At 37.9% G+C, this 24,327-nt stretch overlaps 1 protein-coding gene across 2 annotated transcripts in view; it reads right to left on the reverse strand.

Annotated features, from left to right (window-relative positions):
* The window catches only part of PTPRN2 (protein tyrosine phosphatase receptor type N2), a 644,732-nt gene that overhangs the window by 371,614 nt on the left and 248,791 nt on the right, over nt 1-24,327 (reverse strand). For both annotated transcript variants that reach the window (XM_068673455.1, XM_068673456.1), the window contains exons 8-9: nt 23,445-23,485; nt 21,034-21,407 (exon numbers count right to left, since the gene is read on the reverse strand). In XM_068673455.1, coding sequence (XP_068529556.1) covers nt 21,034-21,407; nt 23,445-23,485 — 415 coding nt within the window. The remainder of the gene's footprint in view (nt 1-21,033; nt 21,408-23,444; nt 23,486-24,327) is intronic.

The raw sequence follows: 24,327 nt of genomic DNA on the forward strand, positions 1-24,327 counted from the left end.
CCCACTGTAAATCTTTTTAACCTTTGTCAATGCCGCATTTACATTTTTTAATTTAGAAAACAGGTTGCAATCAAGCATAACACAAGAGGACTGCTATCATTTAAAAAAGCACTTATCTAGATGCAAAATTTGTATTTATAAAAAATCAGGTTATTAGAGTTGCTACCACTCTACAGATGTTATGAATGTTGTCCCTAATAGACAGATCATAACTTGTTTAACTGTTGTTCAGTACTGTGAAACCAAATACAAAAGTATTAAGAAAGTAAAAAGAAAATAAAATGATATCTCAGTGTCTAGTGAGAAAAACAGATACAACATGCTCTAAATTGTGATTATAGAATTATTCTCAAGCCCCAACTCTCATAGAATTAAACCTTACAAGCCTGATACTTATCTGACTTATGCCACTTTAAATCAGAAACAACTTAGATGAAGCTAACCCAGGGGAAACAAGGTTCTGTATTTTTCCTTCAAGGGTTTATAACAAGTAGGAGAAGGAGGTGTCAAAAAAGTACGTACTGTTAGACATGATCTTTTCAACTGGACTAAGGGGGAAAAGATTTGTCAAAGCTCTGTACCTAGGTTATTATTTCTGCTTCACATTGAAAGTTTTTGAATCTAATTTTATAGCACTGTAATCATGGCCACAAATTTATTTATTGTCTGCAATGAGTATGGTTTATTTATTTATTTATTTTCACTGGGTTCTGCATACCCTGCCCTAAGGGCACCTCTATTTAAATAATGGGATGTCTCGTGGATCTTGGTTAGGATGGAATTGTTCAGCCTCCCTTCACGCTACTAACCCAAAATGCTCAAGAGACCTCCTGTCACACAGGCAGAGGTAGCCCCTCAAGGCACCAGATAAATTTAGAGTTTTTCTAGATGTCTGAGACAGAAATGTTCTTGTCTGAAAGTAACAAAAGAATCTGATTGTTTCTGTAAGGAAAAAAAAAATGTACTATAGATTATTCATAAAACCCCTATATTTCAAGGACTGACAGTGGGTAGAAATGTGATTATTCCCATCACTATGAAAGCAGATTGTCATAGTGACTCAGGGGCTTATGTGTTAATTAAATCTTTTCTCCCAAAGATGTTGGCTTAAATTTTATGGAAATGATTGGTGTCAGCAAGTGGGCTTTTACTGTAATAGCAAGTATACACAGAGGTGCAGGGAAAGTCTGCTGCATACATTGGTGTCATTTCTAACCAAGGGAGTCTTATTTGTAAAAGCTCAACCTCCCATTCCCTGCTTACCCCCTCCTCCCCTGCAAAAGCTTGCTCCAACCTCAAAAACGAGGTATGCCACTACAAGCCAATGTAGTAACCATAAGGTGGGATGCAATCAGAGCATTTGAATGCTACAACACAGCAAGAATACAGGAGAGAAAATAAGAAAGAAAATGGTGCTGGAAAGCCATTCTTTTGGAAGCCTGAGCAGTCTTAGTAATTTTCATCCAATAGAAAACTAAGGCACACAGGTTCACAAGCTCACGTAGGGTATGTTAGGCTAAGAAACCATCATTCATGACAGCATGGCAGAGCTGCAGAACTGGTACCTGTGTACTTTACAAAGGTATAGTGCTATCTATTATCCTCTTTGGTACCAGTATTATTGATCACACTGTCACATTTGAGGACTCACATCAAGAATAAGTAACTTATGACAGAGTAATTTCCAATATTATTTTTCCAACTTCTAAACACTGCCATATACTTTTTCTGCTTATTACAGTTCTGTGACAGTTTTGCTATAGATGAGCTGAATATTCAAAATCTTCCTCTAAAAACGCCACAACATCATTACCTACAATTTATTTCCCTCCTGCTTTGATTCATGTTGCATTTTGCTCAGTGTTATACAGTATGTGCTTGTACAGTGATCGCCTCTAGCTTGGTTTACGCCGAGTGAGTACACTGTTCCCACCAGCATGGCATCAAGCAGACTAGCCTACATTGTGACAGCTCTGTACACCCACATCGCCCATCTAACCCACTTTATTCAAGGACTGTTAAAAGAACACAATTTACAAACATTTCCCATCCTCCTGCACACAGTCTTCCCATTCCCACTCCAGTGCAGGAACACAGTAAATGTGGAGCAGTTGTTAGTTGGGATCTTTTGTGTACTGTGCTCAGTTTTCTGCTTGCTTGATTCAGCCCCACATGGAATGAAGTTTCTGTATTACAAAGGTGAGAAAAACTGAGAAGTATCAGTGTCATTATTCATGAATATGATTCTTCTATTGATAGTGAGGATTCATCTACTACAGAATTAATAGAAGCAAAGTGTTACATAAATCAAGTAGCAAAGATAAAAAAAAAAAAGTGGTTTGGGTAAGGAACCAATAGACAGGCAGAAATTGTAGCAGTAGAAAGACTCTTTGGATTCAATCATGATGACAAAATTATTTTATCAAGACCAAAGACTTTGGGGAATGATTGGGGTAGGATTCCCATGACTTTATTTGAACCATTAAGCTTGCGATTTCAGTTCCTTAAAGTGAGGAAAGGAAAAGTCTGGAATAGCCTCATCTGAAAAATATTTCACTGCTGCTTTTGTTTAATCTAACTTTGCAGCAAAAAGCTTTTTTACAGAACTAGTTATACCTGGTAGGCCATATGATTTAGCTTTCCGCTAAACATGGCCAACATTATATGGTAGCACTTCATCATGTCTTCAGATGAAATGACTCCTCAGCTCATTGAAAGATTCTGATGTCATGATTTGACATCGTGACATAGCTATGAAAACTCCCATATCCATTTACACCATGTGAAAAACAACTAGCCCAATACATAGCTACTTGTCTGTGCTAAAATACTCATGATCCAATCAACTCCATTTAAATTCATCATGAGTTTTGTCTAATAAGGAAAGCAGATCGAGGCTATAAAGCTATTTTATTTAGGGATGAATCTTAAATGAAAGGGGAGGAATAAATATCCCTTTACCTTAATGTGAACTGTTGAGCACTTCCGAAAATTAAGTAATCCACTGAAATGCTCAAGAGAAGATTTGGGAGACCAACTTTATGTAATTGTTTGTTAAAATGTTTCCACAAATCGTACTGGACATTGAACACAGGAAATTAGATTGCCTGGTGAAAATAATATTCTGTATCTTCCCATGCCTAAATCCCCTTCATTGAGGGAACTGAAAACAGAAATATTTTAAGGAACAATCCACTTACAGAGGTAATTCAAATAATAGAACATTGGATTATAATCTTCCTCTGCTATTGTCTATTAAATATTTCACTTTTCATTTGCTCAATTTACCAGAAAAATACAGGAATGAGAAGTCATTTCTAAAATCTCATTCCAAAAATTTGGCATGACCTAGAACAATCATATTAAGTGATTTCCTTCTCAGTCATTGCTACATATGAATTTTCCTAGCCTTTTTTTTTTTTTTTACTCATGTAAACAATCCCATTGTCTTCGGTCACTTTACACATAAGTGAGAATATCTGCTGTTGAACAAAGGATGAATGAGGAAAAAAAACATGTTTTCATCTGGAAGAGGCCTATCAGGTGACCCTGGTCAAGACATCTTTGTGACCCTCAATTTCACCATCTGTAAAATGAAGGCAATGAGACCAACTTTCTGTGTCAGATGTCTGGTATTGTTAAATATAAGACTATTATCATTTGACTTGCTTGCTTTCTGGAACCAAGAATAATAGAGTTGCAGTACTGGGGACAATTAGTCCCCAAAGGCTAAGCATATTTCTCCCTACCAAATAAGGAGAAGATACAGTAGCAAAGGCCAAGTAACCTGAAAAATATTTTTTAGCTATAATAAAAACTTCCCTCATTTTCCTACCAAAAAACAAAACAAACAAACAAACAAACAAAAAAAAAAAAAAAAAAAAAACTTTTTCAGCACAGTGGATCTGACTGTCTTTACAGTATATCTGACTGATTTTACAGCATATTTAGAGCACCTGGATCCAGGGGAAAATAACTTCTCTCTCTCTGCTGAATTGGTAGCCTTGCTAAATGGCTGCTGTAGGTAAATGGACTAGGAGTCAACAGTTTTACGGACCAGATGTGCATCACAAATGGCCGATTAGACCATTCCAAAAAATAGTAGGGCTGAATATTGGATGCTGATCTCAAGACCTGGTCAGCTTCATGCCACAATTATCCAAACAATGCTACAGATGGATGCCACATTTCCAATAAATTCCCAAGATAAACTAGAAATCTGATGAGCAAGAACAACCATTTTGAATAATGAATTCTGTATTTTTGACCTGGACCTAATGATTTATGCATTCAAGGCTCAAAGCTTCCCCTCCTGGTTAAAGAACAAGGAAGAAACATGTAAATGAGGAATCAGGAGGAGTTCTGCAGGGAGCAGACACTAGCAGCATGTCCAGTTCTGCATGCTGAGTTAAATGGAGCTCAGACTCTAATAAAAGCCAGTGGGCAATGTCAAAGGGAACAAGAGGAAAAACAGAAGTAAACAATGATGAAAACTATATGTTCTGTATTTCCCAACATGCTTGTCAAAATAATCCCATAAATTGATCAATTTTGGTTGTGAAAAATCTGATCCAGTTATACAGATGGTTTGATTGCTAACGTTTGCCAAGCCTGCTCCCAGCAAGGAGAGCAACTTGTAGCTCAAAGTTATGCTGAGGTTATGTCAGTCTCCCAAGCAGTTGCTCTCATTTGTTTTTCCTCCTCCCAACTGCCAAGTGTCTTCAAAAACCTACTTACCAGACTCTAAAATTCTCCCTCAGTGCCATCATTCAAATTATGTATTGTCTTTACCAGTCTGTACCTAGTGCCCTTCCAATATTCTGTTTAGCAATTGTAATGCAGCACTATAATGGACATCCAGTCAGCCCTGTCAGATTAGTTCAATTGAATCATTTTCTGTAAAAATGAAGAATAATCTACAGTACAGAAATAGGCCTGATATAGGGAATTGCACTCCTTAAACCCAAATGTCAGTCTAGTCCCCAGTGAAATCTTAAGGTAGGATTCAATCCACCTAAAATTTGTTTAAATCAGGACATAAGCAATGAAGTCCAGTTCACCTATTTTTAAGTGCTGAGCCTTGCACCCAAATTACCAGGCATGACTACAGCCTGAAAGTTGCCTGAGTGCTTAACTAGAGCCCTCCAAACAGTATCAAAAAGTGCATTTTCTATAGAAGTAAGTGTCACTCTCACACACAGCCTCTCTTTTGCTATCCAAAGTCAAGCACAGTGGCAGCTCCACTCCACCTATTTCCCCTGAAGAAGGTTTGAAAGTGTGGTTACACCTGTGTTCAGATAGGTTGAATCTGCATCTCAGCTGGAGGAAATCAGAACCTGAATCTAGCACCTGGTAATTTTGGGAGGAGAGATTTAAATTTAGTCTAATGTTTACTTCAAAAACTTTTCTAATGTTTACTTATGAAAACACACACATGCTCAAAAACTGTTTGGGACAGCTGCTTTTCTTCCTAGCGATGTGAGTTACAGTTATATTCTCTCTTGCACTTTGCCCACCTTCCCCTGTCACTTCTATGCTTGAAGATTAACCACCGTGCCATCAAGAGGATAATGGACCTTAGGGCTGGTTCCCAGAGCACCCTCGATGATGTACAGAATCACAGAATCACAGAATTTCTAGGTTGGAAGAGACCTCAAGATCATCGAGTCCAACCTCTGACCTAACACTAACAGTCCCCACTAAACCATATCCCTAAGCTCTACATCTAAACATCTTTTAAAGACCTCCAGGGATGGTGACTCCACCACCTCCCTGGGCAGCCTGTTCCAGTGTCTAACAACCCTTTCAGTAAAGAAGTTCTTCCTAACATCTAACCTAAAACTCCCCTGGCACAACTTAAGCCCATTCCCCCTCGTCCTGTCACCAGGCACGTGGGAGAACAGGCCAACCCCCACCTCGCTACAGCCTCCTTTAAGGTACCTGTAGAGAGCAATAGGGTCACCCCTGAGCCTCCTTTTCTCCAGGCTGAACAAGCCCAGCTCCCTCAGCCACTCCTCGTAGGACTTGTTCTCCAGGCCCCTCACCAGCTTCGTCGCCCTTCTCTGGACCCGCTCAAGCACCTCGATGTCCTTCTTGTAGCGAGGGGCCCAAAACTGAACACAGTACTCGAGGTGCGGCCTCACCAGAGCTGAGTACAGGGGGACGATCACTTCCTTAGCCATGCTGGCCACACTGCTTCTTATACAAGCCAGGATGCTGTTGGCCTTCTTGGCCACCTGAGCACACTGCTGGCTCATATTCAGCCGACTATCAACCAATAATCCCAGGTCCTTCTCCACCAGGCAGCTTTCCAACCATTCCTCTCCCAGCCTGTAGCTCTGCTTGGGGTTACTGTGCCCCAGGTATGAGTTAAAACTACTCAGAGTAAGTCCCGTAAGATTTCTTTCACCTCCTGCTTCATTTTCTAACCCTATAGTAATAAGCAGAAGGCAGTCAGGATACACTCCAAACAAGGTACCTTTCAGCGCAGGCCTGCTGGGTATGGTGGATCCAATAATAACCTGTTATTATATTATTACTGGATCCAGTAATAATGCTTTGGCATGTCTCAGTGAAGCAAAGAATATTCTACCAAAAGATCTTGTCTGACAATTGCCTAGGAGGGTTCACCAATGTCAGCATCTTCTAGTGTTGGTACTTTGCTCTAGAAGTTAATCTGAGGTTCGAGCTGCCAAAAATAATTTTGTTTGTCCTGCATACCTCTGAATTTGAGCATTTGTATCTAAGATATTTTTAAGCAGTTGTTAACATAGCAGAAACGTACAGGAACATCTTGGTAGAAGTTTTTTTTTTTTTTTTTTTTTTTTTTTTTTTTTAAATAAATGAATTCTTTAGTTTAAAATACCTACTTAACAAAGTTCAGCCTGGCCATTTTTCAATGCTGTCTGTGCATTGACATCAAATAGGCTTCCCTTCATTGACAGAGCAATGCTCTATAATGGCATCAATTTCTTAATATGCAGCAGAATCTCCTTAATACAAGGTAAATCTTTAAAAATAAATAAATAAATAAATAAATAAAAGGGAAAGTTCAGAAATATGTGTCTGGAATACCATATGGACTGCTTTAGAGAGTCCAGTATTCAAGAGGCCACCTTTAGAAAGAGTAAAGCTGATGACCAGTTTGTTCCATCTGCTTAAACCACTTGCCAGCAGCATGAGCATTGATTAGGCTGCAAGCAAGCACCCTGCTGATGGGTGATGGGTAATTGGCAGCAGCAACCTGGCCAGCTCCAGCACAAGCTGCCATCCTTCCTCAGTTCCTGGGAAATAGCAGGTATGTTGGGTATATTCTGGTCACAGGGATGAGACTCTGAATGTATGGATGTCTTTCAGAGCTTCTACGAAATGACTTACAGATACACGAGGAACTGTCTCTTTTTTTTACTATTATTTTCTCTAGTGAATGCAGTCGATTAATTCCAGTAGAGGTGCACTATTTAAATAAGTGACAGTAGCTTCAGCCCTCTTAACCACCCACATTGATCAATTGCAGGATCAATTGCTGCAGGGTACACATCCCCAGTAGTACGTAATAACCCCAGACCTTGAGGCACTTCTCAGCAGTAGCAAGGAGCACAAGATGGGAGATTATTTTTAAACAACTTGGACATGCTACTGCCTGATTTTCTTAATCCAGTAGTAAGAACAGGAGATTTCAAAAATAAGAACCAAGAAATAAAATGAAATCCAAGATAATGCTAGAAAAGTTCTAAAGAAGAAAGATGAGAGTAGTGCTTTTTTAGACACAGCTTTGCAAGGACTATCTAGGGAGCAATCTACCCTGGGAAAAACAATGCTGTGACAAACAGAAACTTAGTTTTGTTTGTTTGTTTTCCTCTTGAGTACTGTTTCATTCATGCTGCTAAAAGTCAGGGAACTAAGATGTTAAGCTAGCTGTCCAGAAACAGTACTCAAAATTGTCCTCAGTTCCCAGAGGAACTGCTATGAAATTGTCAGTAGTCTGGCAGTTTTCCAAAACTCACTCAAAAAGTAGCAGAACACCCTACCTCAGAATTAGCAGGGACACCTAACCTAATAAATGAGAATGTTACACAAGAAAATGCCAGATTCCAGCCAATCCAGTATCTGACTCCAGAGGCACAAGAACAGTGACAATTTTTCCTTGCTTGTACCTTGTAAAATGCACAAATCCCATGTTTCCACATTGGGATGATAATCCCAGCCATGCACTCTATCACCATGCACACCCACTACACTGCAGCCTAGAGAAAGACTGGAGAGAGATCAGGAATTGGTCCCTCTTGCCTTATACCCCACACCAAAACTATTCCTTCTAAAAATAAGTACAATTATTGCTGGATTCTACAAATAATTGTGATTATGTATGTACTCATTATTTACTAAAATCTTTCTCTTTTTTAAAATGTCCTGCTGAATTCTTGACCTCAGTGATACATTGGACAGGTTTGTGTTTTAGAGATGGGCTGCTTAATTCAGGATTTGCATGCCTTCTTTCAAATTTTCAAGTCTGGAAACATGTCCCACAATACCAATGGATTCACATATCTAAACACAGAAAATCTTCTCTTCAAAATTTTCCACTGCCTCAGAGCCTCAGAGTCCAGACCATGAGGAGTTTTAAGAATATCTTTTATTATTATTATTTTTTTTTTCCCAAAAGGACTATTTTTGTTAATGTCTATTATTCTGTCACACTTATTCGAGCTGAATTTCATCTACCATTGTGCTCCTTAATCCCTCAATGTATTTAAATCCATCTGGAATTTTTCTAAATCCTCCATAGTTCTTCCTAACAGAGACAATTTGCCCATGGGGTACCACTAATCCCTCTTACATGCTGAGAAGCAGCAGTTCATGACGAATCTTTCTCTCCTATCTCATAACCAGTCCTTAATCTGCAGTGACACCCTGGCCCTTGCTCTGTGAGTCACACTCCTTAAAGTCGGTATGAAGAGCATCCCATTTATCTCCTGTTGATTTGGAGGGTAGGTACAACTTGTGGTTTTGCTGCAGCAGCAGCTTTTCTGCCAGGAGAGTCTGACGCATCCCATCAGAAGGCACTTTTCTCCCAAGGGGCTCTCAGGCCTGGTGCTGCCACAGAGGAACAGGGTCCCTGGCATGGTTTTCTGGAGGCTGAGGCACAGAGGTCTTCAGATATAAATAACCAAGACATATGATGTGAAAGTGGCTTATCACTGATGTGGTTTCAGAGTCTGATCACAGCACATCTGCAGCTCAGAGAAGCTGAAAACCTTAGAAGACCTTTTATTTTAAGGACACGGCGTTTTTTATTCATTTTTCATTTTTTCTCTTTTTTTCTTCACTTTTGTTCTGCTAAGACTAGTAAATATTTTAACATGCAACATAATTGGAAATTCAGTTACTGAAGTATGAAATAGAAAGATGTGAACTTTTCTTTGTGTGCAAATTTCAATAGTAACTGAACTATGGAAGAGCTGCTGATACCATCACAATAAGCAGACACAGCTTCAACAAGGTTCCTCAAGAGACCTTCAGTCCCATCTTCCCATTGACTCCTGTCTCCAGGAAACTGGCTTGATGATGCTTTTCCTCATGCCACAACTACTCTCTGACTCCAGAGGTCACTTAAAAACTGGCTGATTTAGCTGCTAGCCACCAACACAGGCTTTGTGATCCAGAGGAAAGCCGTTGTGTTTTCCAGAGGGAGTAAATGGTGCATGGTGTCAGCTACACATGCTCCACAGAAGAAGAGTGGAGCATGTGCTCCTGCACCTTTAGGTGACATGGCAAGTCAGAGAAGACATGGCAGCACAGGGGTGATGACTCTCTCCCATTCTCATTAGGTCTGCAACAGCCAGTATAAACTACAACCAGTATAAACTGCCTTCATCAACTCTTAGTTCTCATTTTCTAGACACAAAGGGAGTCTCACTCAACCCAACACAGATCCCATACAAAGGAGAAGAAACTGAGATATTAGAGGGGTTCATTTCAGGTCACAGAAGAAGTAAGTGGTACAGCAAGGACTACTGGGACCATTTTAACATCAAAGTAATTTATAGTGTTACCATTAAACTCTTCCTGAGCCCACCAAGCCTAAAAGATATTTAGACACCAAAATTGTATTTGTTTCTCTTGTCTGGCATTGCCCCTGAGAGTAACTCACATGACAATCTATAATGAAAGTCCTGGGCACTGGTGCTTCATCAAGCCCACAGTGTTACAACAGCCTGCCTTGTCTGTCTGAGTTTGTGTCCTTTGTCCATGTTTCAGTGTAGTTTCACACATCTTGAAATACTCATTCCCAGTAAATACTTAGAGAAGAAATGTATTTCAGCACTGAACAGATTTTGTCTGCTTTGAACTCAAGTCTGTGCCTTAAATTTAGTTATATCATAATGAATTTTGTAAATTGTTCACATTTATCCAAGATTCATGAAAGTAACCAAATAACTTTTGATCACAGAGTGAGTCACTGGATTGTTTGAGAGCTGCTTCACATCATGACAGTGTTATCATAATCATTTTAAGGACACTGCAGTTTTATTGCATTAGTCTGCAGATTTTTTTTTCCTATGTTTGTTTTCCCAGAGGCTTTATTAGCCTTTAAACACTTTAAAACTTACTTTTATTTTGACAACTCAGCAATTTCCCACTTTTCATATTTTTCCCTCTTTTCCCACCACCAATAAGTGTGAATTTAAACCCCTTAATACAGACAGATTCAAGTCCAGACCAATTTGTAACACATATGACACCTGGTAAAAATCGATGGCAGTGGTAAGGCTATGAAGGTCAGAGAGATAACAGCATCATGGAAACACAAGAGTGATTGAGAAGTCGAGAAGGATCAACTCTCTAGAGTTATAATTGAAGCGTGACCCTGTGCCAGCTTGTACTTGTATTGCTTCAAGTAAGCACTACCCCCAGCTATGTTAATAGTGACAAATTCATACAGACACTTTGTTACTGGCAGAAACATGGAAATAATGGCAATAATCTCTGCTATAATAATGATATCTTTCTTTCAGAGTCTGGACCCCAACAAAGCACTCCTTAATGGATTTTTTTTAAGCTGGATGCATGAAACAGTGGTGAAGTTCACTTGTCACAAGCCCTAAATCTCAGATACAAAAAAGCCCTGAAAATACAGAATCGTTTTTTCAAATCTAACTACTCAATCATACAAATAATTAATAAATGAGACTGAGGGCAAGTGGTGATACACATTTTAATGCACCTCTGACTTTTCGTATCTTCCCTTCCTTAATATCTCAAAAATGAGTGAAATTTAAACCTCTTCCTTCAAGGCAACGTAAAGCTCAGACCAACACAATGCAGATGGTTTAAATTACAGAAGACCAAGAATGTCCAGCAGCATAACATTAAAATAATGAAATTAAAGAAACACAAACATTTCTGTAACAGATCCAAATATTTAAGATTTTTAAAATGGACTTTTCATAAAATCAATCTCCATTCTATTAAGAAATTAACTCCAAATTTATTTCTTAAGCAGACACACACAGTCCTTAGATTGTGCCATACCTTATTCCAAGAAGTGCAAATGGAAATATCTACTTAATAGGTAAATTGAGTTATTTTCTCTGTTCTGATTCATTCTTGGTGTTCTGAATTAGTCTTCATTGAACTCCTACTTAAAAAGTTTTTATTTGTTTGTTTTTTGCATGTCATAAAAATGATTTAGAGTGAGATAAAAATGACTTCATTCTAATTTCTAGTGGTCAGATGTTTACATTGTATACACATTATCTGAGTCAGGAAATTCAAAAAATTTATCAGGCATGAAAATTAAATTATTGCATCTTTATAGCTGAACCTCGCAGAACTGGGCAGAACAGCACTGATGAAAAAGTACTGGGAGATAATCGACTGCATTAAAATTCAGTTTGATGCATTCCCAGGAATCCCAGTCTTTGTCTTTCTCCTTCTCACACATTTCAAAAGCTTAAAATTCATCACTCTTTTATAATGAACTACATGGTAATTACCAGAAAAACACTGTAATGCACTAGAAGTATTGACCATATGGTATTGTGAGATACTGCAGCATCTCAGCGATTTAATGACTACCACTGTTGATAAAAACAAAACACAGCTTACCACCCCATTTCTATCTCAGAGATATGTAACATGCAGCCCCACCACCTAAGGGTTGGTAGTGTGGAGACAGCATAGTGACCTGAACCTGTTCACAGAGAGCTTGTGGCATCCTTGCACTGGCTGCAGGTGCATGAGACACAAAGTGAGATTGCTAATGCAGCACATTAGGTATGGAAAGAGAGAAGGGTGGAACAAGGAACATCTTCCAGCTATCTCTTCTCAGCTAAGCAGAGAGATAAAAACATGAGCTAGTCATTGTGGCACTCCCAGAGACTCCAGCTGCTCTCCAAAATCTACCCATCGCATTTCATCAACTTAAGGGACCAGACTGACTTGGTGCCATTACACAGAGTCATGGATCAGTTCATCACCAGTTATGTCCAGTCAAACTCTGGCTCCGGATCTTTCTCTAGAAGTGAAAATATAAAGTTTGACCCAATAGCAAGTGGAGCAAAATATCTGGGGAGGTGAAGAGCTAAGAGAGATAGATAGATCCCTAGAAGGACTCTTCTCTTGTAGAGCAATCTACTTCAGCAGATGAGAACCATGTTCCAGGATACACAATTTGGAGGCAAAAAAAGCTAAGGGAAACAGAATTAGAACAGACTATCATATTACCTCTGAAAAAAAAAAAAAAAAAAAAAAGAGTATATGAGCCGGCTATATGGTCTTGCAGCCTAGCAAGCCAGTTTTGTCCTGGATTTTATAAAAGGAAGTGTGGACAGCAGGTCAAGGGAGGGGATTCTTCCTCTCTGCTCTGCTCTCTTGAGACCCCACTTGGAGTGCTGCATTCAGCTCTGGGGCCAACAGCACAAGAAGGACATGGATGTGGTAAAATGAGTCCAGAGGAGGCCACAAGGATGATCAGAGGGCTGGAGCACCTCTCCTATGAAGACAGGCTAAGGAGGTTGGGGTTGTTCAGCCTGCAGAGGAGAAGGCTCAAAGGAGGCCTTACAGTGGCCTGCCAGGGGCCTACAGGAAAGGTGGGAAGGGACTCTTTTTCAGGGGTTGTGGTGATAGGACAAGGGGGAATGCCCCACCCCTGGCAGTGCCCCAGGCCAGGCTGCATGGGGCTGGGGGCAGCTTGGGCTGGTGGGAGGGGTCCCTGCCCATGGCAGAGGGAGCTGGGGGAGTGGGGTGAAATCAGATTATCCTTAAGGTCCCTTCCAACCCAAACCATTCAATGATTTTATGATTCTATTTTGTGCTACGGCATAGTTACACATAGCTACTGCATTTCTGTTATTTTCTTGTGCACAAATAAAATGCATAAAATATAATTTTCCTGTGGGAATATATATCATCAGAATTAAGGTGAAACACACCTTAAAGCAGTGATGTAGGGGATGTGATTTCTGCCACTAGTATCACAAGGAAACTGGAGGATCAAAGAGAAAAGAAAAAAAAAAAAAAGATTTTATGTCTAAAAAACACTAGGGATTGTGAATAATTACATGTGAACAGTTAACCAAGGAAGATTCTAGATTTACATTTATCTATTGATTATGGTGCTGAGAAAATGACAGAATAGTTTCTTGTCAATAAATTCATAGATAAGTATTTTCCACTTGTATCATTTACATCATCATACCACCTGTAGAGAGTCAAACTAGAGTCAAAGAAGACATTGAGATATGCAGAGAAGGTCAAATCAGTGTTTCTGTTTGTATATGTGTATTAAAGGACAAGAACATTCTGTTATTATTTCTAAAGAGACCTGAAAAGCCTTGTGGAATACAAAAACTCAGCTTCTAAGAAACATCAAGACCTTCCAGTAACAAAGAATAAAACTATCATTCTTGTTTCATTGCTGTATATATTGTGATTCATTTTTATTTCATATTTCATTTTTAAATGCAATTAAAATGCCCTACATATCTCTGTTTGAGATAACAAATGATGAAGACCATAAAATACAATTCTTTAATGACTTGCCTAGGAAAACAGAAAACTTGGTGAATAAACTAAGAGTTCTGTACAATGCAGCTTCAGGGTCCTAACCTGACCATCATCCTGTGGAAAGTAATCATTATATGCAAAGCAGTATCATTTAGCACCTTTGTAAAGGTGCAGAAATAGTATCAAGCATTTAGAATTAACCTAACCCTTTGCACATTAAATGGGTCAGACTAATCATCTTTCATAGCAGTTTCATACTATGAACTGTAGATCAATTTTCAGCTTTTTCAGAGTAACTGAACAGAATTCCAGCTACCTCAAATTAAAAGCACAGAAATGATTGTATGATCCAATTAAGTTACAATGTTGTGAACAGATTTACAACCTATATAATTTTATATAGACAGTCCAGAATTGAGAGTTAACATATGACAAAACATAAAATATATAGGAATTGACTAATACAATGGTGCTAGAAGTTGGTTCACAAGCCAATATGAGAAGTCTGCAATCTTGAATGTACATGAAAAGCCTTAGAATATAGATGAAATATCTTAGAATTTAGAACAGTTCAGTTACAAGGATCCTTAGAAGATTCTCTAGCCTAACTTCTTAACCTCTTCAGGGTTAACCAAAAGTTAAAGTTTATTACTGAGGGCATTATCAAAATGCCTCTTGAATGCTGACAAGTTTGGGGCATCAACCACCTCTTTAGGAAGCCTGTTTCAGTGTTTGACCACCCTCACAGTTAATATTTTTTTCCTAGCATCCACTCTGAAACTCACCTGGCACAGCTTCATGACATTCCCCTGCATCCTAGCATTGGTTATGAGGGAGAAGAGACCAGCACCTCCCTCTCCATTTCCCCTCCTCAGGAAGATGTAGAGAGCAATGAGGTTCCTCTTAGCTTTTTTTTTTTTTTTCTCCAAACTAGACAAACCAGGTCTCTTCAGCCTATCCTCATAGAACATGTCTTCCAGTCCATGCCTTAAAGCATTTATATTTATAATTTAATGGGTGTCATTCCTGCCTATGGGGGGGGGGGGGGGGGGGGGGGGGGGGAGGGGGTGGAGTTAGATGGTCCCTTCCAACCCGAGCCATTCTATGATTCTATGATATTATGATAAAACACAAAATAGGGCATGTTCCTCTGCACTGGAGGAACTGGGTGTCCAAGCTTGGCTTCAGAAAAGTATGACTTGGCTTTGAAACCCAAAAGATTATGATTGTTAAGCAGTGAAAACAGATGAATTTCCTATTCTCAAATTAGAATTTCCCTTAGTGAATTTAAGTCTAGCTACTCCATCTCATATTTTAAAAATTGCACATAAACTTAACTATTTAAACTGTTGAGCAAGCAGAAGTTACTGTTTAATTTTTCTTGAGATGGTAAGAACTACATGTTCTGGCTTTGGATTGCCTCATGAGGGACTCAGGAGCCTAAACACTGTTTAAAATGTTTTGAATATGGGATACTGGCCCTCAGCTTAGAGCATATCTGCATATCCTGCCAGAAAAATGGAAGTGCTGGCATTTTTTCCAGTAAAAAAAAAAAAAAAAAGAAAGAAAAAAAGAGAAAAAAAAAAGAGAAAAAAAGTTTTCCATACATGAAGAACTAGAATATGGGAAAATACAAAGAGTTCTTTGGTCCCACATTTCTCTGACTTATTCTCACTGTATATTACCACTCATATATTCCCACTTTAATATGCAGATATTTTATAATTATGGCCAAAGCACCATGCAAGTGAAAATAATACCTTACGGATATCAGTATTTTATAAGATTACTTTAAAATTTCAGAGTTAGAATTAGTAGAAACAGATCAAAGCAGTTACACTGAGAAAGAAACACACTTCTTTCACACAAATCCTACAGTGGTAGAATACCAATTTTCTGAAGGAGAAAAGAGTAAACAAAGTAAATCACTCAATTTGATTGGTTTCTCAGCATAATAAAGTGCTGAAGCAGCACGGTGGAGGATTTGCTGGACAATTTTCTACACTGAAACTGTCAATTCATTCCGAAGCTTAGTGCTGATGGATATTATGGATTGGTATGGATTGCACTGCTCCAACCATCTGAAAGGTCACTAGACAAACACAGCAGGAGTGACCTATTGTTCTTGCCATTGACAATCACACTGCCATTTTGACAAGTCTTTAAACTATCACAAATCTTTTCTTCAAGTATTACATGGAAATGTTTATCTTTGCTTTGTGGCACAATTAAAAGCTGGCATCTTAGGAGTTCACTGAATCAGTCTTAATATCTCCTTGGGTCACACTCGCAAAGCCATGGAAGCCTGAGAATCTAATAGTGAATGGATCACCCCTGACATCTGTCAACTATACCACCAAGTATAATCTTTTCAGTTCCATTTTTAGATCACAAGGTGAAAAGAACTCAAGCTATTATCCTCAGTGTACAAATATGCTGGACTACTTCCTTTCTCACCAAAAGACCACTGTTTCAGTCATGAAAAAGAAGCTTTGCGGCTCCAAAAAAATCATGGCCAATAAAATTGATGGATTGGAACAATGACCTATTAGTTTATGGAGGAAGAAGAAAGCATGCAAAGACACTATTACAGGACAATAAATAAGTACCTCTGCTGTTATATTTCAGGATTTCATTTCATGTGCACAAGTTAAGGTTCAACTAAAAGAAATAAGCCACACCCAAATCGTAATTTTAAATCTATAATCTTAAATGTGTTCATTACTGCTAGAAAAATACTTCACATATGACTTTGTCTAAAACTCAGGCTGTTAGGCAAATATAAGTCATAATTTCCCTCATATTTAAAATAGAGAATTTTTAAAAAAGCATAAGTATCTAAACACAAAGTATCAAAGATCAGTTGTGAAATCAATTTTCTGAGTATTTACAGACTTTAACCACCTCTCAAGCAGGAGTTATTCCAGACTGACATAGATTAAAGAATTTACTAGGAATAGGTCCAGTCCCCTTACTTCATTGTCTGAGAGTAGATGTACAGTTACATACAAATGTGTAGCATACACTTATTGCAAAGACATTTACTACTGTTACTTATTTACTGCAGACAGCCAGTAAGATTTTCAGTACAAAAGCAAACTCATACAGGAAATTTACTAAAGAAATGTTCATTAAATGAACATTAACATTTCCCTTCTGTGCAATAATAGTTAACAAACATTATCACTCTCTCTACCCTCTCTCCCCCAGAAAAAGTACAATTGCAGCAACATTCATGAAAATAAGTATTTACTAAAACTCTCGGCTACAGTGACCCAATTGCTCTCTAAGGCCACTTTATGTACTAAAGAAATGGTTCTGGGAAATATTAGTAAGTAATAGATCCATCTTCCACTGCAGAAAATATTTCACTGTTCCTGCATGGTGGACAGGTCCATTTTTAGCATGTAGAAACTCCTGAACAGGTTTCATTATCCTTAAAAAAATATATCCCTATAAAATTCCAGAATTTATAAAAACTTATTTTGAAAAAGTATGAGGTTTTCATTTTACTCTTACATTTCAGTTAAACCTATTTAATACAAGTAAGTTTAACCTCCCACCTTTTGTTTGGGGAACGCCCCAAACAAAACAAAACAAAAAAGTGTATGTTGGTAACTGAAGTTCTGAGGAAAGTCACAGAAAATCACAGAAAAGTTACAAGCCACTGGCTAAGCACCCTGCAATAGTTTGCTGTAGAAATTAAATTTCATTCTGGTTAATAAATAAATAAATAAATAAATAAATTACTTTAGTTCATCTTAATCGTATAATTCTCTTTAACAATTAAAATTTCTTGATTAGGAACTGAAAAAAGCATGAAAATATATTCTCATTTTCTCTACAGTGTCTTTGGAGAAGATGAGATCTAGTAGTTCTCAGAGTGCTAAGAATGTAGTGAACAGTTAATTTAACTGGATGCTGGTCATATGTGCTTTGTGAAACAAGCCAGTTAATGTTATAGACAAAAATTGTTTGTAAAAATTGAACTTTTGGGTTCAAAACATTTGAAGTAGCTTCATCTAACATTACAAAATGCACCTGAGAATTTTTAACCACATCCTTATATTTACCTAAAAGCATCTTGCCTGACAGTTACTAAAAAATCTAATAATCTAGTATGTAAGAAATGTCTTTTTGTCTTTCTTGTATTAAAATTAGTAAAGGAGATGAATAAAACTACAATAAAACTACACTAAATTGTATTTGTGTCCTCTAGGACCAGGAAACCTTGAACAAAAGAACCTCTTTAGCAAGTTGAATTGCATAATATTAGACACAAGTTGGGGGAAGACAATCAGCTGGGTGCTAGCAAGGAAGAATAACAGGTAAAATGAGTGGAGAATCTGCCTGCTATGAAGACTGGAAGTCAGAGCATCTCTCTTACAGATAGTTGTGAAAGCTCTAAGCTTTTAGAGAATTTATGAGCCATGTACATCAGGATGGTCAAGGGAGGTGTTGTTAACAGAATACTGTTGGACACAAAGTTAACTTCCAGACTGAGGTGAGTTTAAAGGCCTTGGGAGAAATAGCACTGAGATGGTGGGGAAAAAAAGAAAAAAAAAAAAAAAAAAGAGAGAGAGAGAGAGAAATTCTACTGTTTCAAATAGCATTCATATGCAGGACACAAGAGATGTGGTTAAACGAGGGTCTCCCATCAATTTCTGGTAACCTGGTCTCAAAAATTCAGAAGGAGACTCCTGAGTGCCCCACTGGCAACCTACCTGATGGACCAAGATATGACCTAAACAAAAGACTAGAAGTATAATCTATTAATTATCTGTAGTTTGAATAAACATGTTAATTGACGATCAGAGGGCTGGAGCACCTCTCCTGTGAAGGAAGGCTGAGATAGCTGGGGATGTTCAGCCTGGAGAAAAGAAAGCTCCAGGGAGACCTCATTGCAGCCTTTCAGTAATTAAAGAGGTCTTATAAAAAGGATGGAGAAGGGCTCTTTACACAGGTAAATAATAATAAGACAAGAGGAGATGGTCTTAAACTAAAAGAGGATAGATTTAGATTAGACATTAGGAGGAAATTTTTCACTGTAAGGGTAGTAAGGCACCAGCACAGGTTGCCCAGAGAAGCTGTGGGTGCCCCATTCCTGGAGGTGTTCAAGGCCAGGCTGGATGAAGCCTTGGCAAACCTGATCTAGTAGGTGGCATCCCTGTCTATGGCAGGGGAGTTGGACTTAGATGGTCTTTAAGGTCCCTTCTAACCCCAGCCATTCCATGTTTCACGGAATCACAGAATAGCCAAGGTTGGAAGGGACCTTTGAAGATCATTTAGTCCAACCCACCTGCTGAACAGGATCACCTATGATTCTGTGATTCTGTGATTAATAACAAGCTTTCTCCATAAGGAGGTTTTTGAGAATGATTGGTGGGGCTAGGGGTTCCAGCAGGAAGAAGTCAAAGAGGCTGAACACGTTACATGAAAACAACAGAAAATGGTAATTGCAAAAGCAACTTACACTGGTTAATTAAATCCAAAGCACTTGATTAAGTGATCAACAATGGCTATTGACACACAGAAAAACTAACAGAAGTGTGAGAGGAGGACAAATCATTTGGGACTTCCCTTAGAGCACATACTCCAAAATTCCCAAAAGATTCTAGAATTGGGTTTATTTAAAAGGGAATTGAATTAAATTTCACACTAAAATGGTAAAACTAAAAGTCAGAATGAGACATAATAGCAATTCAAGCATCTGCTAACATAACTCTCCCTCCTTCTGTGTCCTTGTAAGTTGAACCCTTGCCTTCAGGATTTCAAATTCTGATAACTTTTATTTTCTGAAGGGTTACCTCAGAGTCCTTATGAAATATATTCCTTCCGTTATCTCTGAGAGCAGGTCTTTGTTCCCTACTTTTTGCCAAGCCTCTGTCTATCTCTGGCTCTCTCTCTGATGTTTGCATGCTGCCGAGCCTCAGCTTTCACTCTCTACTGTCTGTCTCTCCATGCATTACATAAAAACTCTTCCCCAAAACGTCATCTTTTTTTTTTGTTTGTTTGATTGTTTGTTTGTTTTTTTTTGTGTGTGTGTGTATGTGTGTGTGTGTGTGATCCCATCTTTTTCAAGTGTAGCCCCTTGGAAAAGGCAAAGCAGCTGTACTCTCTGCTGCCCTCTCTGGTACCCAGCCACAAGCATTTCAAAGCAACACAGTGTGGTCAAAACAAGAACATTCCACAATCCTGTTGCCTTCAATCCCATTAATAAATTTTAATAGGCCAAAAGAATCTATCCAGGCTACAAAAGTTTCTGTCTCAGTTTCTTGAAATGCTGGGCAGATGTTGTAAGGTCATCCTAGAAATTCCTTATTTCTCACACACCAAAGTGTTAGGATGGATAATCAAGTAAATATAAGATTATTCTTACAGGGGGATGAGGATGTAAAAATGCACACAGTGTTCTAAACTCCCAAATGCTCCTATAACAAACTGTGTATCACTAGGGGAAAAAAAAAGATGCCTTTTGAAAGTATGGTATTAAATGTCAAATTCATTAGTGACATGACCTGAAATCATTAGGTCTTTCTTTCTAAACTAGCTGCATATGTGATGTTTGGATTCCTATTTGTGTTATTTTCAGATCAAAATGAAACCACACAGAAAATATTGTGCTTTATTATTGTGTGTCTTTCTTTTTTTTTTTTTTTCAAAGAATGACTAAGGCCTTGATATTTAGGCTACTTTCAAGTCAAATATTTAAAGCCCACATCCTAACCATAAGCACACTTACTGACATATTGGAAGGTCACTGGAACATGAGAAGATAGAGTGAGGTCTAAGCAAAAGACCTACAAACTAAATATCTTCCACACTGGAAGAAAGGCAACTGTAAAAAACTAGAACTGTTTTCTTATATTTTCATCAAAGTACAGAACCGGTTGCAAACAGTTTCAGATGTATTAAAAATCAAGCCTGTGGCATTTTCTGCTTGTGCATTCATATTTCATTAGGTGCAATGACTTTATCTTTTATCCAGCTAAAAATGCCATTCAAATTGGCTGCTATACTTACTCTTTCATTGTCACAATATAGCCATATTCTTTCTCCTCGGTAGACTTCACTTCAAGCTGTAAACCTTGTCCTGCATTTTTCTGAGGCCGTTCATAGGAGTTTCCATCCTGCATCAAAGCATTCTTAATCCAGTAGTGGGTATCACTTGGGTCTTTGGAGTCAGATTCAGTGCTCTTTTCAGATGTCAGCTCCCTGGAGAAAGTCTCGCTTTTTACATTTTCCACACCCACATTTATTTCTTCTGAAGAAGCAGAGTCAGTGTCTTCAGATTTTTTGGTTTCTGACTTAGTAGATTCTTCAGGTATTACATCTTTAGGCATATTTTCAGGTATTGCATTCTCTTTCAATATGTTAACTAGTTTTGAAGTGTTCTCCTGTATTAAAAGAATATTATTATTTATAAAACTAAACACATGTTATAATGAACCGAACCTGGATATAATCCTTCAAATTCACACTAATATGATAATGTCTATCCTTACAGATGACTTATGGTCATTTTCTTAATTTCTATATTCTGCAAGACTATGCAATAACACAATATTTATTCAGTAATAATAAAAGAACATTAAATTATGCCACTGTTCAATAGGTGAAGAAATTCTATTAATAGTTATTTCCTTCTTCAAATATCACAGAATCTTGATAGCCCTTTCTTTGTCTTGAACAGACAAAGAAGAAAATGCTGATGAAATTTTTCATAGTGTTCATTTTCATGAGTGTGTGTTTAAGTGTCGATAAGAGTGGAAGTTTGTTATCAAATAGGTTGATGAAAAGGAGAAATACTAGAAATATCCATGAATATTTGCAAAAGTGTTGGAACTGGAAACATGCATATCTCTTTTGGGTCTCAGAAGTCATAACATAGGAAAGGAAATATAATAAACATATAAAGGAAAACATATGTAATTATGTGACAAATTATATTTCACTTATTCATAACCAGAAACTGTTGTGAGAAAATCTTTGTGAGTGATCCACTAAGTTACAAATATAATCCCTGAGAAAATCTGTCTCATACCCTTAAACAATAAGCAAATGAGTAAATGTCAACACACATGCCTGGAACAACTCATTAGCTAGTTTCATTACACAAAAATTTGTTGCAGCCAAACATTTGAGATGAGATGATGGTTTATGGGCACTTTGTGCTCTGCGTCACAATACATTCTTTTCTGTCACATCCACTATTCAAACTGTCACCAAGACATCTACACATAGGATCCTCTATAAATCAGTGGTGAATGCAGCACTTCATCCCTACAAATAATTTCATGTGGGTGGTTAAATCTCCTGCCAATTTGTCCACCTGTGTGTTTTCCTTGCTTGGTAGATGGACAGCTATTGAAGAGATTTTACTGTGAACGGGAGAGGGTTTACCTATTTTGACTCTTGCAGTTTTAATTTTTGATAGAGGATATAGCAGGAAAACTTTCACTTCAGTTTTTAAAATTGTCTCTTTGAGATCTCTGTGCAACCCAGAAAAAGAAAGATAAATAGACCTTGGAAATGGCTGATTATAGGACATAAGCCTATAGGGTATGATTCAAAGCTCAGGAGGAATTGTCATGGTTTTGGCTTGGGACAGAGTTAATTTTCTTCGTAGAGGCTTGTATGATGCTGTGCTTTGGACTTCTAATGAAAATAATGGTGATAACCCACCAACACTTTAGTTGTTGCAGAGCAGCACTCACACAGAGCCAAGGATTCTTCAGTTTCTCGTGCTGCCCTGCCAGTGAGGAGGCTGGGGGTGCACTAGAGATTGGGAGGGGACACAGCTATCCTAAATCCGATGTTACTACCTGGGGAATTGGTTTTAATGCCTAAACCTTTGTAAATATCTCTGATACTCAACAATTTGGAAGAATTAATTATAAAGTGAAAAACCGAAGAATGATAGATACCACGCAAGGGGAGGGAATTTTGAACCCTCCCATATACGTGTGCCTTCATGTTTACTCCAGTGTTTACTCATCTGCCTCTCAAAACCAGAAATTATCTGAGCAATGTCACTTACATTCCCCAGAACCAGAAACCAAATGACAGGAGAAAGTAGGGTGTTCTTAATAGAACACCTCCATACTCAGAATTTACTAACCAGGGGAGAAGTCTGAATTTGTCTGAACTTTGGGATCTCTTATAAACTCTGAGTATTTACAACTGAAAGAAAGGCAAAACAGGACTTGATTTTTTCTTTAAACTGCAACACCTGTCTTGGTTAAGGTTTAGACAAATCTTCATCTAATATTTCAATGTATCAACAATAATCTCTTTATGCTGTGATACTGAATTATACCCGCACAAGATATAAAACCATTGTTATGATTCAAATGTGTGTTTCTGACCTTCAATGTATATAGACCTAATATTCTGACATGGAATACTTGTGTTTTAAAATACTGGTACTCTACCTCTTGATCAGTTCTGGCACTGGCTTCATGCACTCCATTGTCTGTAAGATGTGAAAAGCACAAATACATAGTTATGAAGGGAAAACATCATATGTGAAACAAACACTGCTTATAGGCTGTTTTATTTGTAGCAGTGGCCTTTTCATGCAATTTAAACATTAAGACATCAAAGCTGAAAGGGCAAAGTAAAGAGCACTGTATAATTCAGTATTGTTATTCTAACCCCACTTTGATAGCCAATTAATGCAAGATCAATAGACGGGGTACTTCAAGATCCAATCTAATGGTGTTATTTTGCTAATTAAGTGTCTGATCTTCATATCAGTTTATCAATATCTAAGAAAAATAATTATTTTAGCTGGCTGAATGGGCCATTAAAGAAAAAAGAAACATATACACCCCTCACACATATTTTGGTCATGAAAAAGAGCTATTTCTACATACTATTTTCTACCAAAACTGTGTTACAGTTTAACTACAGTGATGATATGCGGTCACATCATTAACCTCAGTCAAATAATGCTGGCTCTTTGGTTTATGAACTAAGACTTATTCATTTCTCCCAGCATGAGTCAGGACAAGCCCTCAAGACTGTTCATTTTAATCTACAAACAGAATTGGCAATTAAAATAACCAGAGTATCCCTCAAAAGTAAGGCTTTAAATATATCACCATTGTAATAATTCTCCTACTTCTGACTGGAAAAAAAAAGACTAGTTTAAAATCACTGTTTGTCACTAATATCATATGTTTTTAGGTGTCGTAGATATCGTAACATTCCTAAAGTAGACAATGAATAAATGGTAACTTAAGGACCATTCTGGAATCTGCTCATGGATGGTAAATACTGTGGCTCCTGGATTTGTATCAACATGAAAATATG

Source organism: Anas acuta, chromosome 2 (assembly GCF_963932015.1).
Source record: "Anas acuta chromosome 2, bAnaAcu1.1, whole genome shotgun sequence".
Classification (NCBI taxonomy): domain Eukaryota; kingdom Metazoa; phylum Chordata; class Aves; order Anseriformes; family Anatidae; genus Anas; species Anas acuta.